This window comes from Salpingoeca rosetta, assembly GCF_000188695.1.
Source record: "Salpingoeca rosetta unplaced genomic scaffold supercont1.23, whole genome shotgun sequence".
Lineage (NCBI taxonomy): Eukaryota > Choanoflagellata > Craspedida > Salpingoecidae > Salpingoeca > Salpingoeca rosetta.
In genome coordinates, this window is record NW_004754911.1 from 848891 (window position 1) to 865899 (window position 17009).

At 54.7% G+C, this 17009-nt stretch overlaps 5 protein-coding genes across 5 annotated transcripts in view; 2 read left to right on the plus strand and 3 right to left on the minus strand.

The window, feature by feature from the left end:
* Positions 1-107: 107 nt before the first annotated feature.
* On the minus strand, positions 108-1517 carry PTSG_08452 (uncharacterized protein; the record flags this gene model as incomplete). The annotated part of the gene is made up of 3 exons (XM_004990647.1): positions 1328-1517; positions 833-988; positions 108-577 (listed from the first exon to the last, which is right to left on the minus strand). Exons 1-3 carry the CDS (start codon positions 1482-1484, stop codon positions 108-110), a joined length of 783 nt encoding a protein of 260 aa, XP_004990704.1. The 5' UTR covers positions 1485-1517.
* A 133-nt stretch (positions 1518-1650) lies between these two features.
* PTSG_12729 (uncharacterized protein) lies at positions 1651-5939 on the minus strand. The gene is made up of 14 exons (XM_004990648.1): positions 5715-5939; positions 5447-5519; positions 5163-5250; positions 4898-4931; positions 4676-4758; positions 4442-4506; positions 4123-4244; positions 3786-3860; positions 3486-3561; positions 3125-3204; positions 2835-2892; positions 2444-2579; positions 2096-2244; positions 1651-1916 (listed from the first exon to the last, which is right to left on the minus strand). The coding sequence occupies exons 1-14, from the start codon at positions 5835-5837 to the stop codon at positions 1816-1818; spliced, it is 1263 nt and encodes a 420-aa protein (XP_004990705.1). The 5' UTR covers positions 5838-5939; the 3' UTR covers positions 1651-1815.
* A 59-nt stretch (positions 5940-5998) lies between these two features.
* PTSG_08455 (uncharacterized protein) lies at positions 5999-9848 on the plus strand. The gene is made up of 10 exons (XM_004990649.1): positions 5999-6270; positions 6577-6686; positions 7023-7146; positions 7446-7586; positions 7835-7962; positions 8239-8290; positions 8435-8482; positions 8760-8923; positions 9175-9192; positions 9333-9848. The coding sequence occupies exons 1-10, from the start codon at positions 6156-6158 to the stop codon at positions 9486-9488; spliced, it is 1056 nt and encodes a 351-aa protein (XP_004990706.1). The 5' UTR covers positions 5999-6155; the 3' UTR covers positions 9489-9848.
* Positions 9849-10063: 215 nt separating this feature from the next.
* Positions 10064-13024, plus strand: PTSG_08456 (catalase). The gene is made up of 2 exons (XM_004990650.1): positions 10064-10208; positions 10621-13024. Exons 1-2 carry the CDS (start codon positions 10200-10202, stop codon positions 12388-12390), a joined length of 1779 nt encoding a protein of 592 aa, XP_004990707.1. The 5' UTR covers positions 10064-10199; the 3' UTR covers positions 12391-13024.
* The window catches only part of PTSG_08457 (myosin X), a gene marked incomplete at its 5' end in the record, with an annotated part of 8330 nt that continues 4266 nt past the window's right edge, over positions 12946-17009 (minus strand). Inside the window, 10 exons of the mRNA XM_004990651.1 lie at positions 12946-13591; positions 13752-13838; positions 14065-14152; positions 14292-14425; positions 14680-14859; positions 15079-15164; positions 15347-15537; positions 15938-16011; positions 16340-16513; positions 16795-16935. Of these exons, the coding sequence (XP_004990708.1) occupies positions 13424-13591; positions 13752-13838; positions 14065-14152; positions 14292-14425; positions 14680-14859; positions 15079-15164; positions 15347-15537; positions 15938-16011; positions 16340-16513; positions 16795-16935 (1323 nt within the window). The 3' untranslated portion in view covers positions 12946-13423. The remainder of the gene's footprint in view (positions 13592-13751; positions 13839-14064; positions 14153-14291; positions 14426-14679; positions 14860-15078; positions 15165-15346; positions 15538-15937; positions 16012-16339; positions 16514-16794; positions 16936-17009) is intronic.

Genomic DNA, 17009 nt, shown 5'->3' on the forward strand with positions numbered 1-17009 from the left:
AGACACACAGACACAGACAGACACACACACACACACACACACACACACATCACACACACACACACACACACACACACACACATCAACAGCAGGCAGTGGCGGCGGCTCTATCCGCCGGTCCTGGACGATGTTCGCTGCTTGAACATCATCGTCTCGTGATATGGGCGTGGGATGGCTGGCGGTGTGGAGCCGGGTGGCGGTAATCCCGTTCCCGTTGGTGATGATGTTGGCGATGATGTTGAGATGGATGATGCGTGTGGCCCGCTGCTGGCTTGTCCCACAAGGTGTGCTCGCGCCGCGCTTGCTGCGTGCGTGTCACCCGCACTGTGTGCACGTTCACCAAAGGAGATGTGATGCTGCGAGCTCTGTTCGTGTTCGTCCGCTTCCGCTACGGGCGACAACGCCGCCTCCCCTGCCTCGGATTGCCCTTCCTGCTGTTGCGGCTGCGGGCGGTGCCCGGCCATCGCGCGCTCTGTTTCAGCCGCCTCCACGCGCGCCTTCAGATCCTCCACTACAACCCGCAGCATCTCGTAGTTGGCATACTGTATCGCCTGGATCCACTCAAACATGGCTTTGTCTGTGTGCGTGTATTTGGGGTTTGTGCGTGCGTGTGCATGTGTATGTGTGTATGTGTGTAGGGAAGGAAGACGGACACGCGAGCGTGTGAACATGAGGATGAGGTTGAACAACACACACAAGAGCACAGACAGACAGACAGACAGACAGACAGATAGACACGCACAGACACAGACACAGACACACACACACACACACACACACACACACACACACAGACACACACACACAAGCACACAGGCAGACACGCACGCACCTGATTCTGCGGCGAGTTCGAAGGATCGGGTGGGTTGTTGGGAAGAAGAGAGATCAAAGTTAATCACAAAGGTGTACAGGCCCAGCTCGGGTACGCGCGGGCCTGCATCCACCGTACACCCAGCCAACACGATCACACCTAGCGGCTCATCGTCCTCTGTTGCCGTACATCCAAGGCAGTGGACATATGGATGAGACGAACAACAGCGGGTGTGCGTGCATGTGCATGTGTGCATGTGTGTGTGCATGTTTGTGTGTGTGCATGTGTGCGCATGTGCGTGTGCACCTGTGTGCGTGTTTGTCCACGTCAACGTACACAACAGCAACTACAACAACAACAACAACAACAACAACAACAACAACAACAACAACAACAACAACAACAACAACAACAACAACAACAACAACAACAACAACAACAACAACAACAACAACAACAACAACAACAACAACACTGCCAAAACACACGCAGGTGCCCCCCCCCAACGACGCTTACCTTGGCGTCTGTAGTAGAAGAGGAGGTTCCCCTTCAAGACGAAGAATCGCCGCCGTAATTGGGTGTTGTACACGCCTCGCTTGTACAGGTACCCCCGCTTGTCCACGCGGGGGCACGTCTTGGCAAACACAATGAGCTCTTTCGCGTTCAGCCGCATCGCCGCTGCTGTTGTGGAGTGGTTGGCTGGATGCAATTTATGATGTCGCCCGAGAGTGGCGGTTGGGTGGTGGTGGACGTTGTGTCCTTGTGTCTGCTGCCCACGTTGTCGTGTTGTGTTGGCGAGTGCACATGACACGTGACCCCTTTCTTTACTGCTCTAGGAGTCACGTCTATCACACCGTTTATATCAGCATCACAGCAAGAACAACAAACATCACAGCCAAAACGAGCAAACAACAGGCATGGTGCCACATCACATCACAACATCACATCACACATACTATCTCTTCTCTTCCCTCTCTTTGCACGTGCGGTTTTGTCGTGTCGCATCACTGGGTGAGGCCGCTTGCCTCGTACACGCTGCAAATGATGCTGGCCGTCTCCTGGACAAACGCAAGCTCCAACCGCTCAATCCCACTCGCCAGCTCGCCTGGCGAACGTGAGCATAGGGGGGGGGGGGAAGGGGGATGGGGAAGAGAAGGAGGCAACGATGAGGACGAAGACGAAAGTAGGCAGGCGGACAAATTCACAGACACAGACACAGACACAGACACAGACACAGACACACAGACACACAGACACACAGACACACACAAAAGGTACTCGGACCAAAGTCGCTGACGGCGTGTCCAGTCTGCATGAGCAGGTCTTCGAGGATGGACGGTTTGCTCTGCAACATCGCGTGCAGCTTGGCACATCCGCTCTGTATTCCCTCCATCAGCAGCTGGCAGCCCTCCGACCCAACGTCATGGCCCGTCCTACCACAGGGTGTTATCGTGGTGGAAATTGAAGCGGTTTGGTGACAGGTCACACAACAGCACGAGCCGCAGACATGCAGACAGGCAGGCAAACAAACCGTGAGTTGAGGCGGAAAGATGGATGTTGACGACCAAGCATCATTGCAACCAAACGCCCAACACAACAACACGACAGCAGTGCAAGCGCACGTGCGCGTACCCGTTGAGGATTGCATCACGAAGGCGCTTGAAGGGCTTCGAGTCGACGTTTCGCTCAACACACGCGGCGTGGGCGCCGTCACGCACACGCTCCATATATGATGCACGCCCTTTCTCGTTTGTGATGCACGTTGTGCCTTGCGACGGCGGGGCGTCATTCATTTCGGTTGTTGTTGTTGTTGTTGTTGTTGTTGTTGTTGTTGTTGTTGTTGTTGTTGTTGTTGTTGTTGTTGTTGTTGTTGGCTCGTGAAGAAAAAGAAAAAAGAAAAAAAAAGAAGAAAAAAAAAAAGGGCAAACACGCGACGGCTGCACGTCGCCACAACAAACCTCATGCCACTACAGTACACTTTACGGCACGTCCTTCAAACACATGGCAAGGACACTGGTCCAACCTTGGTCGATGCAAGCAATGCTCAGCTGGCCGTCATCCTCCTTCACGCGCCCTTGCACCTGCCGCAGCCATGCACATGTGCACACGCAATGAACGACCCACCAAGCACGACAGACAGCACATCTCACTTGTTGTGTGTCGAAACACATTCACCATCTTCCAACCTCCCTCATTTTCTTCATGAATCTCTCAACAGATACCGCTGCAACCAAGCACGCCCCCAATCGCACACACACAGACACACAGACACACACAGACACACACAGACACACACACACACACGCTGCTTACCATGATATTTTCCATGTTTCCAAAGTTTGTCCAAATGAAAGGACCACCACTCCCCCACTCGTGCCGCAGCAAATTCGGGCCTGCACATGTGATTGGAGTGTATGAGAGGTAGATCGATGACGATGATGATGATGATGATGATGATGATGATGATGATGAGAGTGTGCGTGTGTATGTGTGCGCGCGTGTCAATTCGCTGGTTTGGTGGTTGGTTCGTTGGCTCAAGATTGAGTGGAAGCGAATGTTGAAATGTGCGTGTGTGCGTTCTGTGGTGGAGTACGCAGACAGACAGACAGACCCGCGCACAGACACAGACAGACAGATACAGACACGCCACGATGTTTGGTGGCTGCAATGTCACCTGAGCTTTCTGCGAGAACCTTCATTGCGCATGCGGGCAGCGGGTAGCCCTTCACCAGCTCCATAAACACCAGGCCCTGTCGCGCGGTGTTGGTGTTGTTCGGTGAGTGAACGAAGGCGTTTGTGCAGAGGTGGCGAGCGGGCTGCAGAGACAGCATGACAAAAGACAGACAGAAGAACAAGGTGCACAGACACAGACACAGACACAGACAAAGACACACACCGACACACACGGACACAGACACAGACACAGACACAGACACAGACACAGACACAGACACAGACACACACGAATCCGGACCTGGATGCGGTGGTTGCGGAGGCGTTGGGTGTGCTCCTGTTTTCCGTTTGCAAATCGCATCGCGCGCAGAACATCCTGCCGGCGCGAGGGGAAGAGGTGAAGATGGTGGAAGGGTGAGGGTGGAAGCGGTGGGTGTGGGCATTTGGTGGCACATCCAATGGTTGGAGCCAACGCACAGCACGGAAAAAGGAATGAAAGGCACGGAAAAAGGAATGAAAGGCACGGGAAAAAGGAAACGTTACAAGACACCCACACACTCAGACACACTCAGACACACCATACACACCCAGACACACCCAGACACACACACGTACACACGCACGCGCGCGCACAGCACCTCTTGGTCAGCGCATGCGAGTGTGCGAATGTTGGGGCAGCGGATGCCGAGTTGCTTTGCCAGGAGCGTGGCGAAGATCTCGCCCGCCGTCTCCGTGCCCGTCGGTTTCGCAACGACCCATCCTGAGGCACGCGCATTGGTGGTGGTTTGTGTGTGTGTGTGTGTGTGTGTGTGTGCGTGTGTGTGTGTGTGTGTGTGTGTGTGTGTGTGTGTGTGTGTGTGTGTGTGTGTGTGTGTGTGTGCATTGATGCGAGCACACTTGTCGTGCTCTTCAAGGCAAGGTTTGATGTTGTCTGACTCTGTTGCGTGCGCATGTCACCTGTGCCAACGTCGGCAAAGAAGACGCCTGTGCTGCCGAGTCCACCAGCACTCCAATGCACAAACCTGGTGAACAGAGAGAGTGTGTGAGTGAGCGCACGGTGTGGTTGATTGCTTGATGCCACAGACGTGAGCACAAATGCAGGCAACGCACGCAGTCGATCATCAACGCGCGCACACACACACACACAGCACAGCACAGATGCAGGTAAGTGCACATTTCGTTTGTTCGCACTTGACGTTCCGCAGGCTTGCTGCGTCAAGATCGGCTGGCTCTGCCTTGTCCGGCTCAAAGCGGTGGCTCGGCTCTTCAGACACCTGTACCCCCCCCCACACCCACAGACAGACAGACAGACAGACATACAAACAGTGGTGAGTGACGCGACTCTTGCAAAGATAGACATTGGCGTGACGTATCAAGTTCCGGGAACGCATGCTGGGTGTGTTGCTGACGAACTTCTTTCCGCTCGAATGTGGGCACTGTCTCCTCTCTGGAGAAAAGCCACAAGATAGGGAGCGAGTGTGTGTGTGTGTGTGTGTGTGTGTGTGTGTGTGTGTGTGTGTGTGTGTGTGTGTGTGTGTGTGTGTGTGTGAGCACTTGTGCGTGTGTGAGCAGCGAGACAAGTTCAAACAATACCACGGTAGGAGCGTTACCCCGCCTCTCCCCCTCACTCAGGGCAGCTGCACACTGATCGCATGCTCCCCTTGGGGGTTTCACGCACCCTTGGGCTTGCTTCCTTGGGGCCTTTGCTGGAGGGAGATGCTTGCGCACGCGTCGAGATACCGCGCCAGCCTTGACAATCGGCAGCCCTGTAAAATTTCAATGACATGCGCATGTTGTTAACACTTGGCAGGTGAGGGCCGGAACAAGGGAATGGAGGCCGTGTGCATATTCCAAGAACGTTCCCCTTGAACGCGAGTGCATGATTGCAAGCGCTGCTGCAGTTGAGGGAGGGTGTTTCCGAGCACACTCATGCATTCATTCATCTATCCAGTCACAACGCACCGAGAATGTCCTGGCACTGCGTCACGTTCATGCATCGCACCAACTGCTTTCCCGTGACGCCATCTGCTTCCACCTACACGTGTGTGCACAGAAGTGTGTGCACAGAAGCGTGAGCATGTGTGTGTGTGTCTGCTTGTGTCTGCGTGGACAATGTACATCACCCTCAACGATCTTGCGACACACACACACACACACACACGCACAGGAGCGACGAATCCAGCATCTCAAACACAGACACACACACACACAGACACACACACACACACACCTTTTCGACGACGCGCGTGGTGTCTGCTGGCGTGAGGGGATCCTTGATGGACTTGACAAACTCCACGACTTGCTCCGTCGTCCACTCCTCCAGCCCACCCATCTTCAGCCCAGTCGATGACATCTCAACACACACACAACTCGTGGGTGGTGTGCACAGTGGTCCTCGCTTCTTGCTCACAGCCAAAACACAAACAACACACAACACAGCAGCGCAAAAAATAGCAGCTGTAATTGTGCATGGAATCATCTCACACCTGACAATAATAATTTTCACGGTTTTTCGTCCAACACGTGTGCCACTGCCACACGGCTTTTTCGTCGGTTTCAGTGCTGATTCGCGCCACTTCCCCTACCACTCTCGCCAACCAACAACGTCTCAGCTCCTCGTTGCCACACGCACGCGACCGCACACACGCACGCTCACATCACCAATACAAAGATGGCTCTCACCAAGGACGAGTACGACTACCCTTCCAGCGACGAGGCTGAGTACGACTACCCTTCCAGCGATGAGGGTGACGTCGACGTCCCCGCTGAGATGACCGTCTTCTTCGGTACGTCACACCACACCACACTGCGTTTTGTCGCTCTCGCGGTTGCAGACATGACTTTGACGTGGATGTGTGTTCGTGTATGTTCGTGGATGTGTATGTGTGTGTGTGGATGTGCGTGTGTTTGTGGATGTAGGTTTGCGTGTGTATGGATGTGTGTGTGTGTGTGTGGGTGTAGGTTTGCGTGTGTTGATTTGCGCGTGTGCGGATGTGTGTTTGCATGTGCATGTGCGTGTGCGCGCAACTATATCTCACTACGGTGCGCATTGTTCTGTTCTCCTTTGTTTTGTTTGTCGTGTTGTGGATCAGGTCGCACCCTCCACGCCAAGGAGGAGGAGCTCGCCGAGGGCAGGATGGGCGAGACGCTCGTCATCAAGCAGTTCACAGTCGACTCCAGCTGCAAGGACGACGTTGTCACGGTGCGTCCATGCACACAGTGCATACTCGACACCCGACAGACAGACAGACAGACAGACAGACAGACAGACAGACAGACAGACAGACACACAGACAGACAGGCAGACAGACAGACAGGCAGACAGACAGACAGACAGACACACAGACAGACAGACAGACAGACAGACACAGGCACAGATACACACACACACACACACACACACACACACACACACACACCTTGCACTGCACAATCTTCTCCACTGATGGACCGTGTGTTCCCTGTGCAACAAAGCAAAAAGGCCATGGGTTACAAGGCATACAGTGCAATAACACATGTTTGTTTTGACGCCTTGCAGGTCCAGGTTGAGCTCCCAGAGCAGGAGGTCAAGTTCCAGGTGTGCCACCTTCGTCCCGGCACTGTCGACCAGTTCAACACAGAGCTTGTGTTCGACGAGCCCGTCTCTTTCTCCCTCGTTCGCGGTAAGCGACTGCTTGCGATCGCGCGTGTGTTGTTTCGTGTGGTGTGCGCGTGTCTGTGTTTTGGGTGTTTAGTGTGTGGTGCACGCATGTGTATGTACTGTCTACTCGTGTTTTGTGTAATGGCTTCCCTTCCCACCTGTGAGGTGGCTTCCCTTCCCACGTGTGAGGTGGCTTCACTTGCCGCGTGTGGTGTGGCATCCTATTCCCTTGCCCACACCATTCACTCTCCGCTCCCAACCCATTCACGCACAACCTGTCCCCCTCCAACCCCCAACCCACTACACACGCGTGTTATGCAGGCAAGGGCCCCGTGCACATGATTGGCAACGTGGTCATCTCCACCGGCCTGATGGACTATGACTCTGACGATGAGGATCTCGACTCTGACGAGTCGTACGTCGCTTCCGAGGAGGACGAGGAGGAGAGCGATGATGAGAACCGTAAGTGACCGAAACTGACTGCTCTGCCCAGCCAGCGGCCTCTCACCTGTCGTGTCACTGTGCATCTACATTCTCCCCCGATGCGCGCCAATGTCCACTGGCTTTCGCAGATGATTGATATCGCCTTCTCACACAACTTAATCATAAACACGCACACACGCACACAAACACACACGCAAACAAACAAACAAACAAAAAAAAATCAAACAAACAAACAAACACATACACACACATACACACTCCCGTAGTGCCCCGCATTGAGGATGTGACGGGTATGGACGAGGAGGAATCCGAGGATGAGGAGGAAGAGGCTCCCCAGCTCGTCAAGTCCTCTGGCAAGCGCGGTGCAAGCGCGGGCAAGTCTGCCGCCAAGAAGGTAAGTTGCACACAAGTGCCCGTCTTCTCTCGTGTCTTCTCTCGTGTCTTCTCTCGTGTCTTCTCTCGTGTCTTCTCTCGTGTCTTCTCTCGTGTCTTCTCTCGTGTCTTCTCTCGCTTCAGTTGCCCTGTGTCATGCAGATGGTTGTGGGGAACTTGTGTTTCCCATGACAGCGATGTGATGGCTTGCGTTGCGGGGGTTTCTTGCGTTGACGTAATGTCACAACGTGTTCTGCTTTGTTGCAAATGCCTCCTTTTGTTTCTCGCGTGAGAACAGGCCAAGGCCATGATTGAGGATGACGAGGACGAAGAGGAGGAGGAGGAAGAGGGTAAGCATGATGATGCTCGGGTGAACTGTTTGTGTCGTCGTCGTGAGGGTGATTGTTGTCTTGGCATGCGCATGAGCTGGCATGTATCCGGTTTTGTCTTCCCACCTTCTTTTCACCATTGGTCGTTTTGGTTGGCTTGTCCAGATGAGGATGAGGATGAGGATGAAGAGGACGAGGACTTTGACCTCGAAGGTTTGTTTTGGACGCATTGGTTTGCGCCACACCTCACGCCCCTCTCGGCTGCACGTATTGGGCTGACTTGAGTTTGACCAACAAACTGCACATTTGCACACACACACACACATATGTTTTGCGTTGTGGCAAGGACGCCTTGATGGTGCCCTTCTCCGCAGCATCGCGCCCCACACTACTGCACTTGGGGCTGGCCCCTTGTGTTGTCCTTGTTGTTGATGTTGATCACGCATGCATTCACTCGCGTGTTGTGCCTCTTTTCTTTCTTCTTTTGTAGATGACAACGAGGATGTGAAGACCAAGGTGAAGCAGGCTGTGACCAAGGCCACCCCACAGAAGAAGCAGAAGCAGAAGGCCAAGTCCGCTGCCACCACCCCGGCCAAGAACAACAAGGCCGCCAAGGCCGTCAAGTCGGCTGCCAACACCCCCGCAGCGAAGAAGGTGGCGTAGATGCCCGTGGTTTTTTTTTGTGTGTGTGTGATGTGCGTGTGATGTATGTGCGTGTGTTGTACTTTGCATGTGCGTGTGTGGCCACCACGTTTGTGGGTCAACACATGGATTGTGGCTTTCATGAGCATCTACGCCTTGCCTGTGCTTGCACACCAAATGCCCAAATGTCCACATGTCTTCTTTTCTCACCCCCTTTTTGAATTTGTTCACCACGTGTGTGGCTTGTGCGTTCTTTGTGACAGGAGGGCTCCAGCCTCTCGGTGAGTTGTGGAATTGTGTCGCTGCGTTGTGTTGCTGTGTTATATGCGTGTGTGTGTGCGTGAAGTGATGCGAATGCGCCTGATTGCATGACCTCCTCCATCGTCGCTCACCCACCACACGCACACACGCATTTTTGCAGGTTAACGACATGCTGAAGAAGGTGCTGGCGTCGCCCAACAAGCCCAAGAAGCAGAGCAAGTTCAAGAACTTCTGCAAGAACATGTTCAAGGCGGAGCCCGACGAGGCCACGCTCGATGAGCTGTGGAAGAAGTACTCTGCCAACATCAGCAAGTAGACCGGCCTGATGTGGCGTGTGCTTGTGTTTGTTTGTGTCGCTCTGTGTGCATGCAGCTCAGCTGTCCACGCTTGCGTTCCAGCTGACATGCCATGTAAGCAACATGACACAAGGCCTCCCTGCTCGCGCGTGCTTGAGTCAAGCTCTTCCTCCAACATCAATTACATGTCACACCACGTGTCCCAGTGTCCCGTCACCCACCCTTTCTTCTCTTGTTGTTGTTGTTGTTGTTGTTGTTGTTGTTGTTGTTGTTGTTGTTGTTGTTGTTGTTGTTGTTGCTGTTGTTGTTGTTGTTGTTGTTCTTCTACTACTACTACTGCTGGCCACATTCAATCACTCTCAATGAATAATTTGACCGTCTCGTCTTGCGTGGCTGCATGGGCTGTGCGTCGTGCCAGAGGAGAGTACAGCAGTTGGCGCACGACATGAGAGCATGCACATGAAAACATACACGCTCAGCCTGCATCACACATCATCATCATCGTCAGCACCACACATACACTGCGGTGGATCGTGTGATGCGCACGTGCTTTTCTGTGGAAAACATTCGATAATATTCGGCAATCGGACGAGTCCAGCTGGGCGTGCTTTTTTCCTTCTTCCTCCAAGCAAGCCCTTCTTTGCATCTTGCTGCACACTTTCCACGCGCCTGTGCCTCGTGTTGCATCTCCTTCTGTCTCTCTCTCGCGCAACAACAACAACACACCAGCCATGCCCACCGTGAGTGATGAGTTGGGAGAGAGGGTTAGGGACCCGTGTGGGGAAGCTGTGTCGATCGCGTCGACCGTGCTGTTGGGCTGCATGTTTGGTGGTGGTTCAGTACGTGTTGGCTGCAAACAGTGGCGTGCTTGTGTTTGTTGTTTGAAGAGTTGGCGCGCCTGTCATCACAAGCAAAGGAGTGGTGCGCAAACCACGATCATCACTGACGCACGAGCTACCAACACCACTACTGCCCAACACCACTGGTCTCAACCACCACCATTCGCCACCACCGGTCTCCACCACCACTGCTCACCACCACCACTGTTCATTACCATTGGTGTCCACCACCCCCTGCTCACCACATCCCCCCTCCCAAACACGTTTCTGACTCCTCGCCTCCTTCTCTCCGTTTCTATTTGTTCGTGTGTAGGTTTCCGGCTACCTGACCAAGCTCGGCTACAAGTCCGGCAAGTGGCAGTCCAGGTTCTTTGTGCTGGACGACACTGCGCTGCGCTACTACACGGAGCAGAACGGCCAGCTTAAGGGCGAGATTCTCGTGAGCACCATCACCTCCGCAGAGGCTGTCAAGCCCGGCTGCCAGGTCGCCCCCGATGCCAGCACCACGGCCCCCAAGAAGCCCGTGGGCCCCTTCTGCCTGAAGATCACCACCCAGGTCAAGGGCACCCGCACCTTCTACTTCCTCGCCTCCTCCAAGGAGGAGCAGCTCAAGTGGATCAAGGCCCTCCTTCCCAACAAGGAGGACGGCAAGGGCGACCGCCCGTCCTGCCCCTACGCCACCAGCATCAACGGCGCCCCGCTCGCTGACCCGCAGTACGCCCTGCGCGCCGGCGTCCGCGGCCCGCTCCTCCTCCAGGACTGGCAGCTCGTCGAGAAGCACACGCAGTTCAACCGCGAGCGCATCCCCGAGCGCATTGTGCACGCCAAGGGCTCCGGTGCATTCGGCACCTTCACCGTGACGCAGGACCTGAGCAAGTTCACCAAGGCCAAGTTCCTGAACGAGGTTGGCAAGAAGACCGAGGTCTTCATCCGCTTCTCCACCGTCGCCGGTGAGCTTGGCGCCGCCGATGCCGAGCGCGACGTGCGCGGCGTCGCCATGAAGTTCTACACGGAGGAGGGCAACTGGGACCTTGTCGGCAACAACACCCCCGTCTTCTTCATCCGTGACCCATCCCTCTTCCCGGACTTTATCCACACGCAGAAGCGCGACCCCCGCACCAACATGCGCAGCAACGAGGCCGCGTGGAAGTTCTGGTCCGAGCACCCAGAGTCGCTGCACCAGGTGACCATCCTCATGTCCGACCGCGGCATCCCCACGGGCTACCGCTTCATGAACGCCTACGGCAGCCACACCTACAGCTTCATCAACAAGGACGACGAGCGCTTCTACGTCAAGTTCCACTTCAAGACCCAGCAGGGCCACAAGCACTACACCAACGCCGAGGCCGCCAAGGTTGTCGGCGGCGACCGCGAGAGCTCCCAGCGCGACCTCTACGAGGCCATTGAGCTCGGCGACTTCCCCCGCTGGAAGTGCTACGTCCAGGTCATGACCGAGGACGAGGCCGGCGCGTGCCCCTTTGACCCCTTTGACCTCACCAAGGTGTGGCCCCACTCCATGTACCCGCTGCACGAGCTCGGCTTCCTCGAGCTCAACCGCAACCCGGACAACTACTTTGCCGAGGTTGAGCAGGCCGCGTTTGCGCCCAAGAACACCGTCCCCGGCCTGGGCCACAGCCCAGACCCCATGCTGCAGATGCGCATCTTCTCCTACATGGATGCCCAGAACTACCGCCTCGGCATCAACCACAACCAGCTGCCCGTCAACCGCGCCCGCTGCCCCATCTTCTGCCCGCAGTACCGCTCCGGCCACATGTCCCTCGGCGAGATCAAGGACGCCAACTTCAACCCCGATGCCAAGGTCAACAGCATGCTTGAGCCGCCACTGAAGCTCGAGGGCGACGCCTTCCGCCCCGTCCCAAAGAACCCGGACGACTACACCCAGCCCGGCAACCTCTTCCGCCTGTTTGACCAGGACCAGCGCAACCGCCTCTTCAACAACATTGCCGACGCCATGGAGGGCGTGTCCAAGGAGGTCATGGAGAAGCAGATTGAGCACTTCTCCCGCTGCGACCCTGCGTATGGGGCAGGCGTGCGCGATGCCATCCAGCGCCGCAGCAAGTAAACCCGGCACCTGCTTGCTACTCCTCATCCACCATCCGTCACACCACCACAACCCACCACCACAACCAGAACCAAACACACCCGTCAACATCAAGTGCCAGCGACACCACTGCGCGCAAGATGCGAAAAATCAACCAAACAGCCCGACACCGTGCGTGTCTTGCTGTTTGGCATTTGTCTTTCGCTGTGATCTTGTCGTCTTTTGTTTTTGTCTCGTTTTTCTTTGTTGTTGATTGGGTTGGTTTGCAATTGTTTGCTGGTGGCGTGTAGCGTACCAGCCCCCCCCCCCGGACGTTGTTGCTTTTTGGATGTTGTTTCTCTCTTGTTCTCTGCTCCAATTTGCCAATGACGCTTGCTTGTCCCCCCCCCCCCTTTGCTTTTACCCCTTTCTCTTCTGCTCCCTTCTCCTGTGTTCCCCTCCTGCTGCATAACTGGTCCCGCGTGCTGTGTTGTGTCTCTTCGATAAGTACACACGATTCTCCACGCAACTGCGTCAGCCAACCCAACAGCACAGCACATTGCCGCCAGTGTCAAAGTATGCAACGCGTGGCTGTTGTTTGGTTATGTACATTCATTGATCCCACTTCGTTGTGTTGGAACGAGAAGACGAGTAAGACTGTCATGCGGGGGTGGGGGTGTGGTTGTGGCTTTGCTGGCGGTTGTTGGCGATGAGCAGGATTGAATTGGTTGTTTGATTGCTTGCTTGCTGGCGTGCACGTTCGATCCAGCAATGACATGACATGACGTGACATGACAGAAGTCTCTCTCATTGACAAACGCACGTGTCAAAGAGTGAAAGAAGGAGCAAAGGGAAGAGGTGCATCTTCGTCTGTGCCAAAATACAGATGATGACTGTCCTTGGGTGTGCGTGTGTGGCTGTGGTGGGTGTGGTATGCACAGGAACAAGAGTTGCAGCACGAAGTGCCGCAGCGTCAAAACCACGACAACAAAACAAAAACCGAGCCATTAAACCACACGCAACAGTAACTCGTGTTGGTGACACACACAATGACCAGCGGCACCTATTGATTGCCTCAGCTGCTCTTCTTCTTCTTGTGCGACTTGTGCTTCTTGCGCCGGCCAAACAGCGTTCCAAAGAATCCCTTTCGCATCGTGTCCGTGTATTCCTTGGGCGCATCTGCCTGTTTCAGTGCATGTACAGAGAGCCGCTTCTTGATCTCGGGGTCAAGCTTGCGCGGGATCTGGTTTGGTGGCGGTGGTGGTGGCGGTGGTGGTGAGGGTGGGGGAGGCATGTAGGTTTCACATGGTGGCAGTGTTGTTGTTTAAGTTGTTGTTTACATTAAGTTGGTGGTGTTGTTGTTGGTGGTGGTGGTGGCAATGCAAGTGCACAGTGTGACAGACCGTGTCCTCGACGCTGCGCTCAACGGCATACAGATCCTCCACGTCATCCTCATCGTACGTGCCCATGCCATGCGCTGCTTCGTGCTCCTGTACAAGTGTGCGGGTGCAAGTGTGTGTGTGTGTGTGGGGGGGGGGGGAGGTGAGTTGGCAAATAAGGGGCAATGGCGTCTCTCGAGTGTGTTGCTGAAGCAGACACAACAACTCTGCAAACAGCTCGCTCCAAACACACACACACACACATATATATACACACACATATATACACACACACACACACACACACACACACACACACACACGCGCACGCACACACCTGTCTGTCGAATTGTGTCTTGAGTTTCTTGATTTCCATGCGCAGCTCGTCGTTGGTCTTCAGTACATCATTGAGCTTCTCAAGCTCCCTGCCAAGGCGAACGGACACGTTTACATGTGTACGTGTGTGTGTGTGTCAGTGAGTGAGGTATACTTGTCACTGGGAGCGATGGTGCCACATGCGTTGTTCTTGAATTGGAAAGCGCAGTGCAAAGCAGGTCGCCTCACGTGTCGATGGCTGTATCCATGGCGGCGATTCGGTCCAGTACTCCCTGTCGCTCATCGTCATCCATCGTCTCCTCCAGCAGCACATCGAGCACGCGCCGCTTCTTCCGGAATTCTCCAATGGCATCGCGGTGCACCTGTAACAGCAGCGTGTGTGTATGTGTGTGTGTATGTGTGTGTGTGTGTGTGTGTGTGTGTGTGTGTGTGTGTGTGTGTGTGTGTGTGTGTGTGTGTGTGTGTGTGTGTGTGTGTGACATCAAAGTGTGCCAATGACGGTGTTGTGGTTGATGACAGTGATGCAGCGAGCAAGTCCATCACAACGAAGCCACTGAGGTTGTGCTGACACTCCCCAGCACAGGTAACCACACACACACACACAGACACAGCGTACCTCGCAGGCGGTCAGCAATGCGGCAACAGCATCAAGTGTTTCGCGTTTTGCTGCCAGAATTGCCCGATATCGCACGCGCGCAATGAATCCTTTGCACACTTTCCGCACAAATCTCAACGCCTCTGCGTGCTTTCGCATGGCAAGTTGCAGCTCGTCGATGTGGTTGTACTTCAGAAACACCTGTGTTTGTGTTTGTGTTTGAATTTGGGGAGGGCGAGGATGGATGGTTGGTGCAAAGAGAAATGAGGTGAGGCGTGCACAAGGCAGGCAGCAACGCAAGTACACAAGCAAGCAAGCAAGCAAGCAAGCAAGCAAGCAAGCAAGCAAGCAAGCAAGCAAGCAAGCAAGCAAGCAAGCAAACTGAACACCCAGACAAGTGCGCACAAAGGGCGGACCAACCTTGCTGGTGCCGATGCGGTAATTCTTGAGTCCAGCCAGCGTCAAGATGCGTTGCGCCGTTTCCGCGTCCGTGTTGGGCTGTTCGTCTGCCATTGGGTCGGTTTGCAGAGTACATGTGGGGTTTGCATTACACGTGAACTACGGAGAATGTTCTTGCATGCAACAACATAACTTCAGGACTCCACACAGGCAGACAGACAGACAGACAGACGTGCACGCACGGGCGGGGGCATTGAGTGCACTCTGTACTGTTGAGTGAGCAACTTACGGGCTTTGCAGAAGATGATGCGGTAGTGTTTGCAAAACTCTTCAAAGGACATGCGGACCGCGTATCCGGCCTGGCGAATCCGGACAGTTTCCAGGACACCGGCGTACTTGAGTTGTTTTGAAACGGCTTTGCTGTTAAACGCATGCGGTTTCTTGTCCGTGTTGGGCTTGATGCAGCGAACAAAATGGGGCCTTGATGCAGATAGTGCGTCATGGATGTGGTGGTGTAGTTCGGGAGTTTGTGGTTGATTGGGTATTGTTGTTCGCGAATAAGGAAGGTGGTGATGGCATGTGCACAGGTGTACATCGTGAGAGGGTGAGGGGGTGGCAGGCAAGTTGTAACGCGACGCCAGCCGAGTACACACAGCAATGAGTACATATTCAGTCATCACCACAGGCACAGACACACACAGACACAGACACACACACACGCATGCATGCACGCACACACACAGGCACAGACACAGATACAGACAGACACATACACACGCACGCATGCACGCACGCACGCACACACACACACACACGCATGCATGCACGCACACACACGCACACACGCACACACGCACATACAGCGGTGTTGAGTGCGCACATTGTTCTGTTGAGGGCAGACATGAGTTCGTCGAGGGATTTGAGGAAGAAGGAGGAGAGTGTGGCGAGATTTGCCTGAGGTTTTCGGAAAAAGCGGCCTGTGAATGAATGTCACACAACCACAACAACAGGAGACGGTGGGATGACAGAGTGGGTGTTGGACGTGAGGAGGAGGTGGAGGAAGATGGAGAAAGATGGAGAAGGTAACTTGCAAGAAGGATCAAGGGAATCGTGACGGCAGTGCTGACAACAACGGCACAGACACACACCAACACCTACACCAACACCTACACCTACACATACACCTACACCTACACCGACACCTACACCTACACCCACACCTACACCTACACCGACACCTACACCTACACCAACACCTTCACCTACGCACTCATTAGCACACGCTTTGCTTACTCTGTCTGCGTTTGCTCTGGACCTTGAAGCCGGAAGCCATGTCGCGTTGTGCGGTGTACAGCGCAACAAGAAACTCCGAGCGGCTCTGCAAGAGTGTTGGCACGACAGAGTCGGCCAACTTGTCCTTGTTCTTCTCCAGAAACCCTTCGCACGAGTACGTGACCTGCGCGCGCGCGTGTGTTGGTTTGTTGGGGGGAAGGGTTGGGGTAACGGGAGGAGGAGGGACAGCGCGTGATTTCGAGCAAGAGCAGCATGTGAGGGCGGTGGGCGCTGTCAGCAGCAAGGGCGTGATGGCAAGTGGCAGACATGTTTCGCTGCACGATGCAGTCAAACCACAGCGGACAAGGGAACACAAGGAAACAGATGACAACATCACCACCACTGAAACCGTCACCATCACCACCATCACCACCATCACCACCATCGTCACTGGCATCAGCGGACCTGGCCAGCAAAGTGGTTGACGGTGAATTTGAGATCACGGGATGACCGGGCGGGCGTGAAGGCGTTGGACCTGTGCTGCTTCAACTGCTCGCCGCACTTGTTCACAAACGCATTGTCGCTCCCTTGTGGAAACCGGGACTTCTTGCGGACACACACACACACACACAGGCACTCCTGCAGACACACACACACACACACACACACACACACACACA

Excerpts from the sequence above, each read along its gene's own strand:
- PTSG_12729 (XM_004990648.1), bottom strand. The coding sequence starts at position 5,837 with ATGTCATCGACTGGGCTGAAGATGGGTGGGCTGGAGGAGTGGACGACG. Across the intron at positions 5,520-5,714 it reads CCACGCGCGTCGTCGAAAAG|GTGGAAGCAGATGGCGTCAC; the intron begins GTGTGTGTGTGT and ends ACACACGTGTAG. Across the intron at positions 4,932-5,162 it reads CCAAGGAAGCAAGCCCAAGG|AGAGGAGACAGTGCCCACAT; the intron begins GTGCGTGAAACC and ends GCTTTTCTCCAG.
- PTSG_08455 (XM_004990649.1), top strand. The coding sequence starts at position 6,156 with ATGGCTCTCACCAAGGACGAGTACGACTACCCTTCCAGCGACGAGGCT. Across the intron at positions 7,587-7,834 it reads GGAGAGCGATGATGAGAACC|TGCCCCGCATTGAGGATGTG; the intron begins GTAAGTGACCGA and ends ACACTCCCGTAG. Across the intron at positions 8,483-8,759 it reads CGAGGACTTTGACCTCGAAG|ATGACAACGAGGATGTGAAG; the intron begins GTTTGTTTTGGA and ends CTTCTTTTGTAG.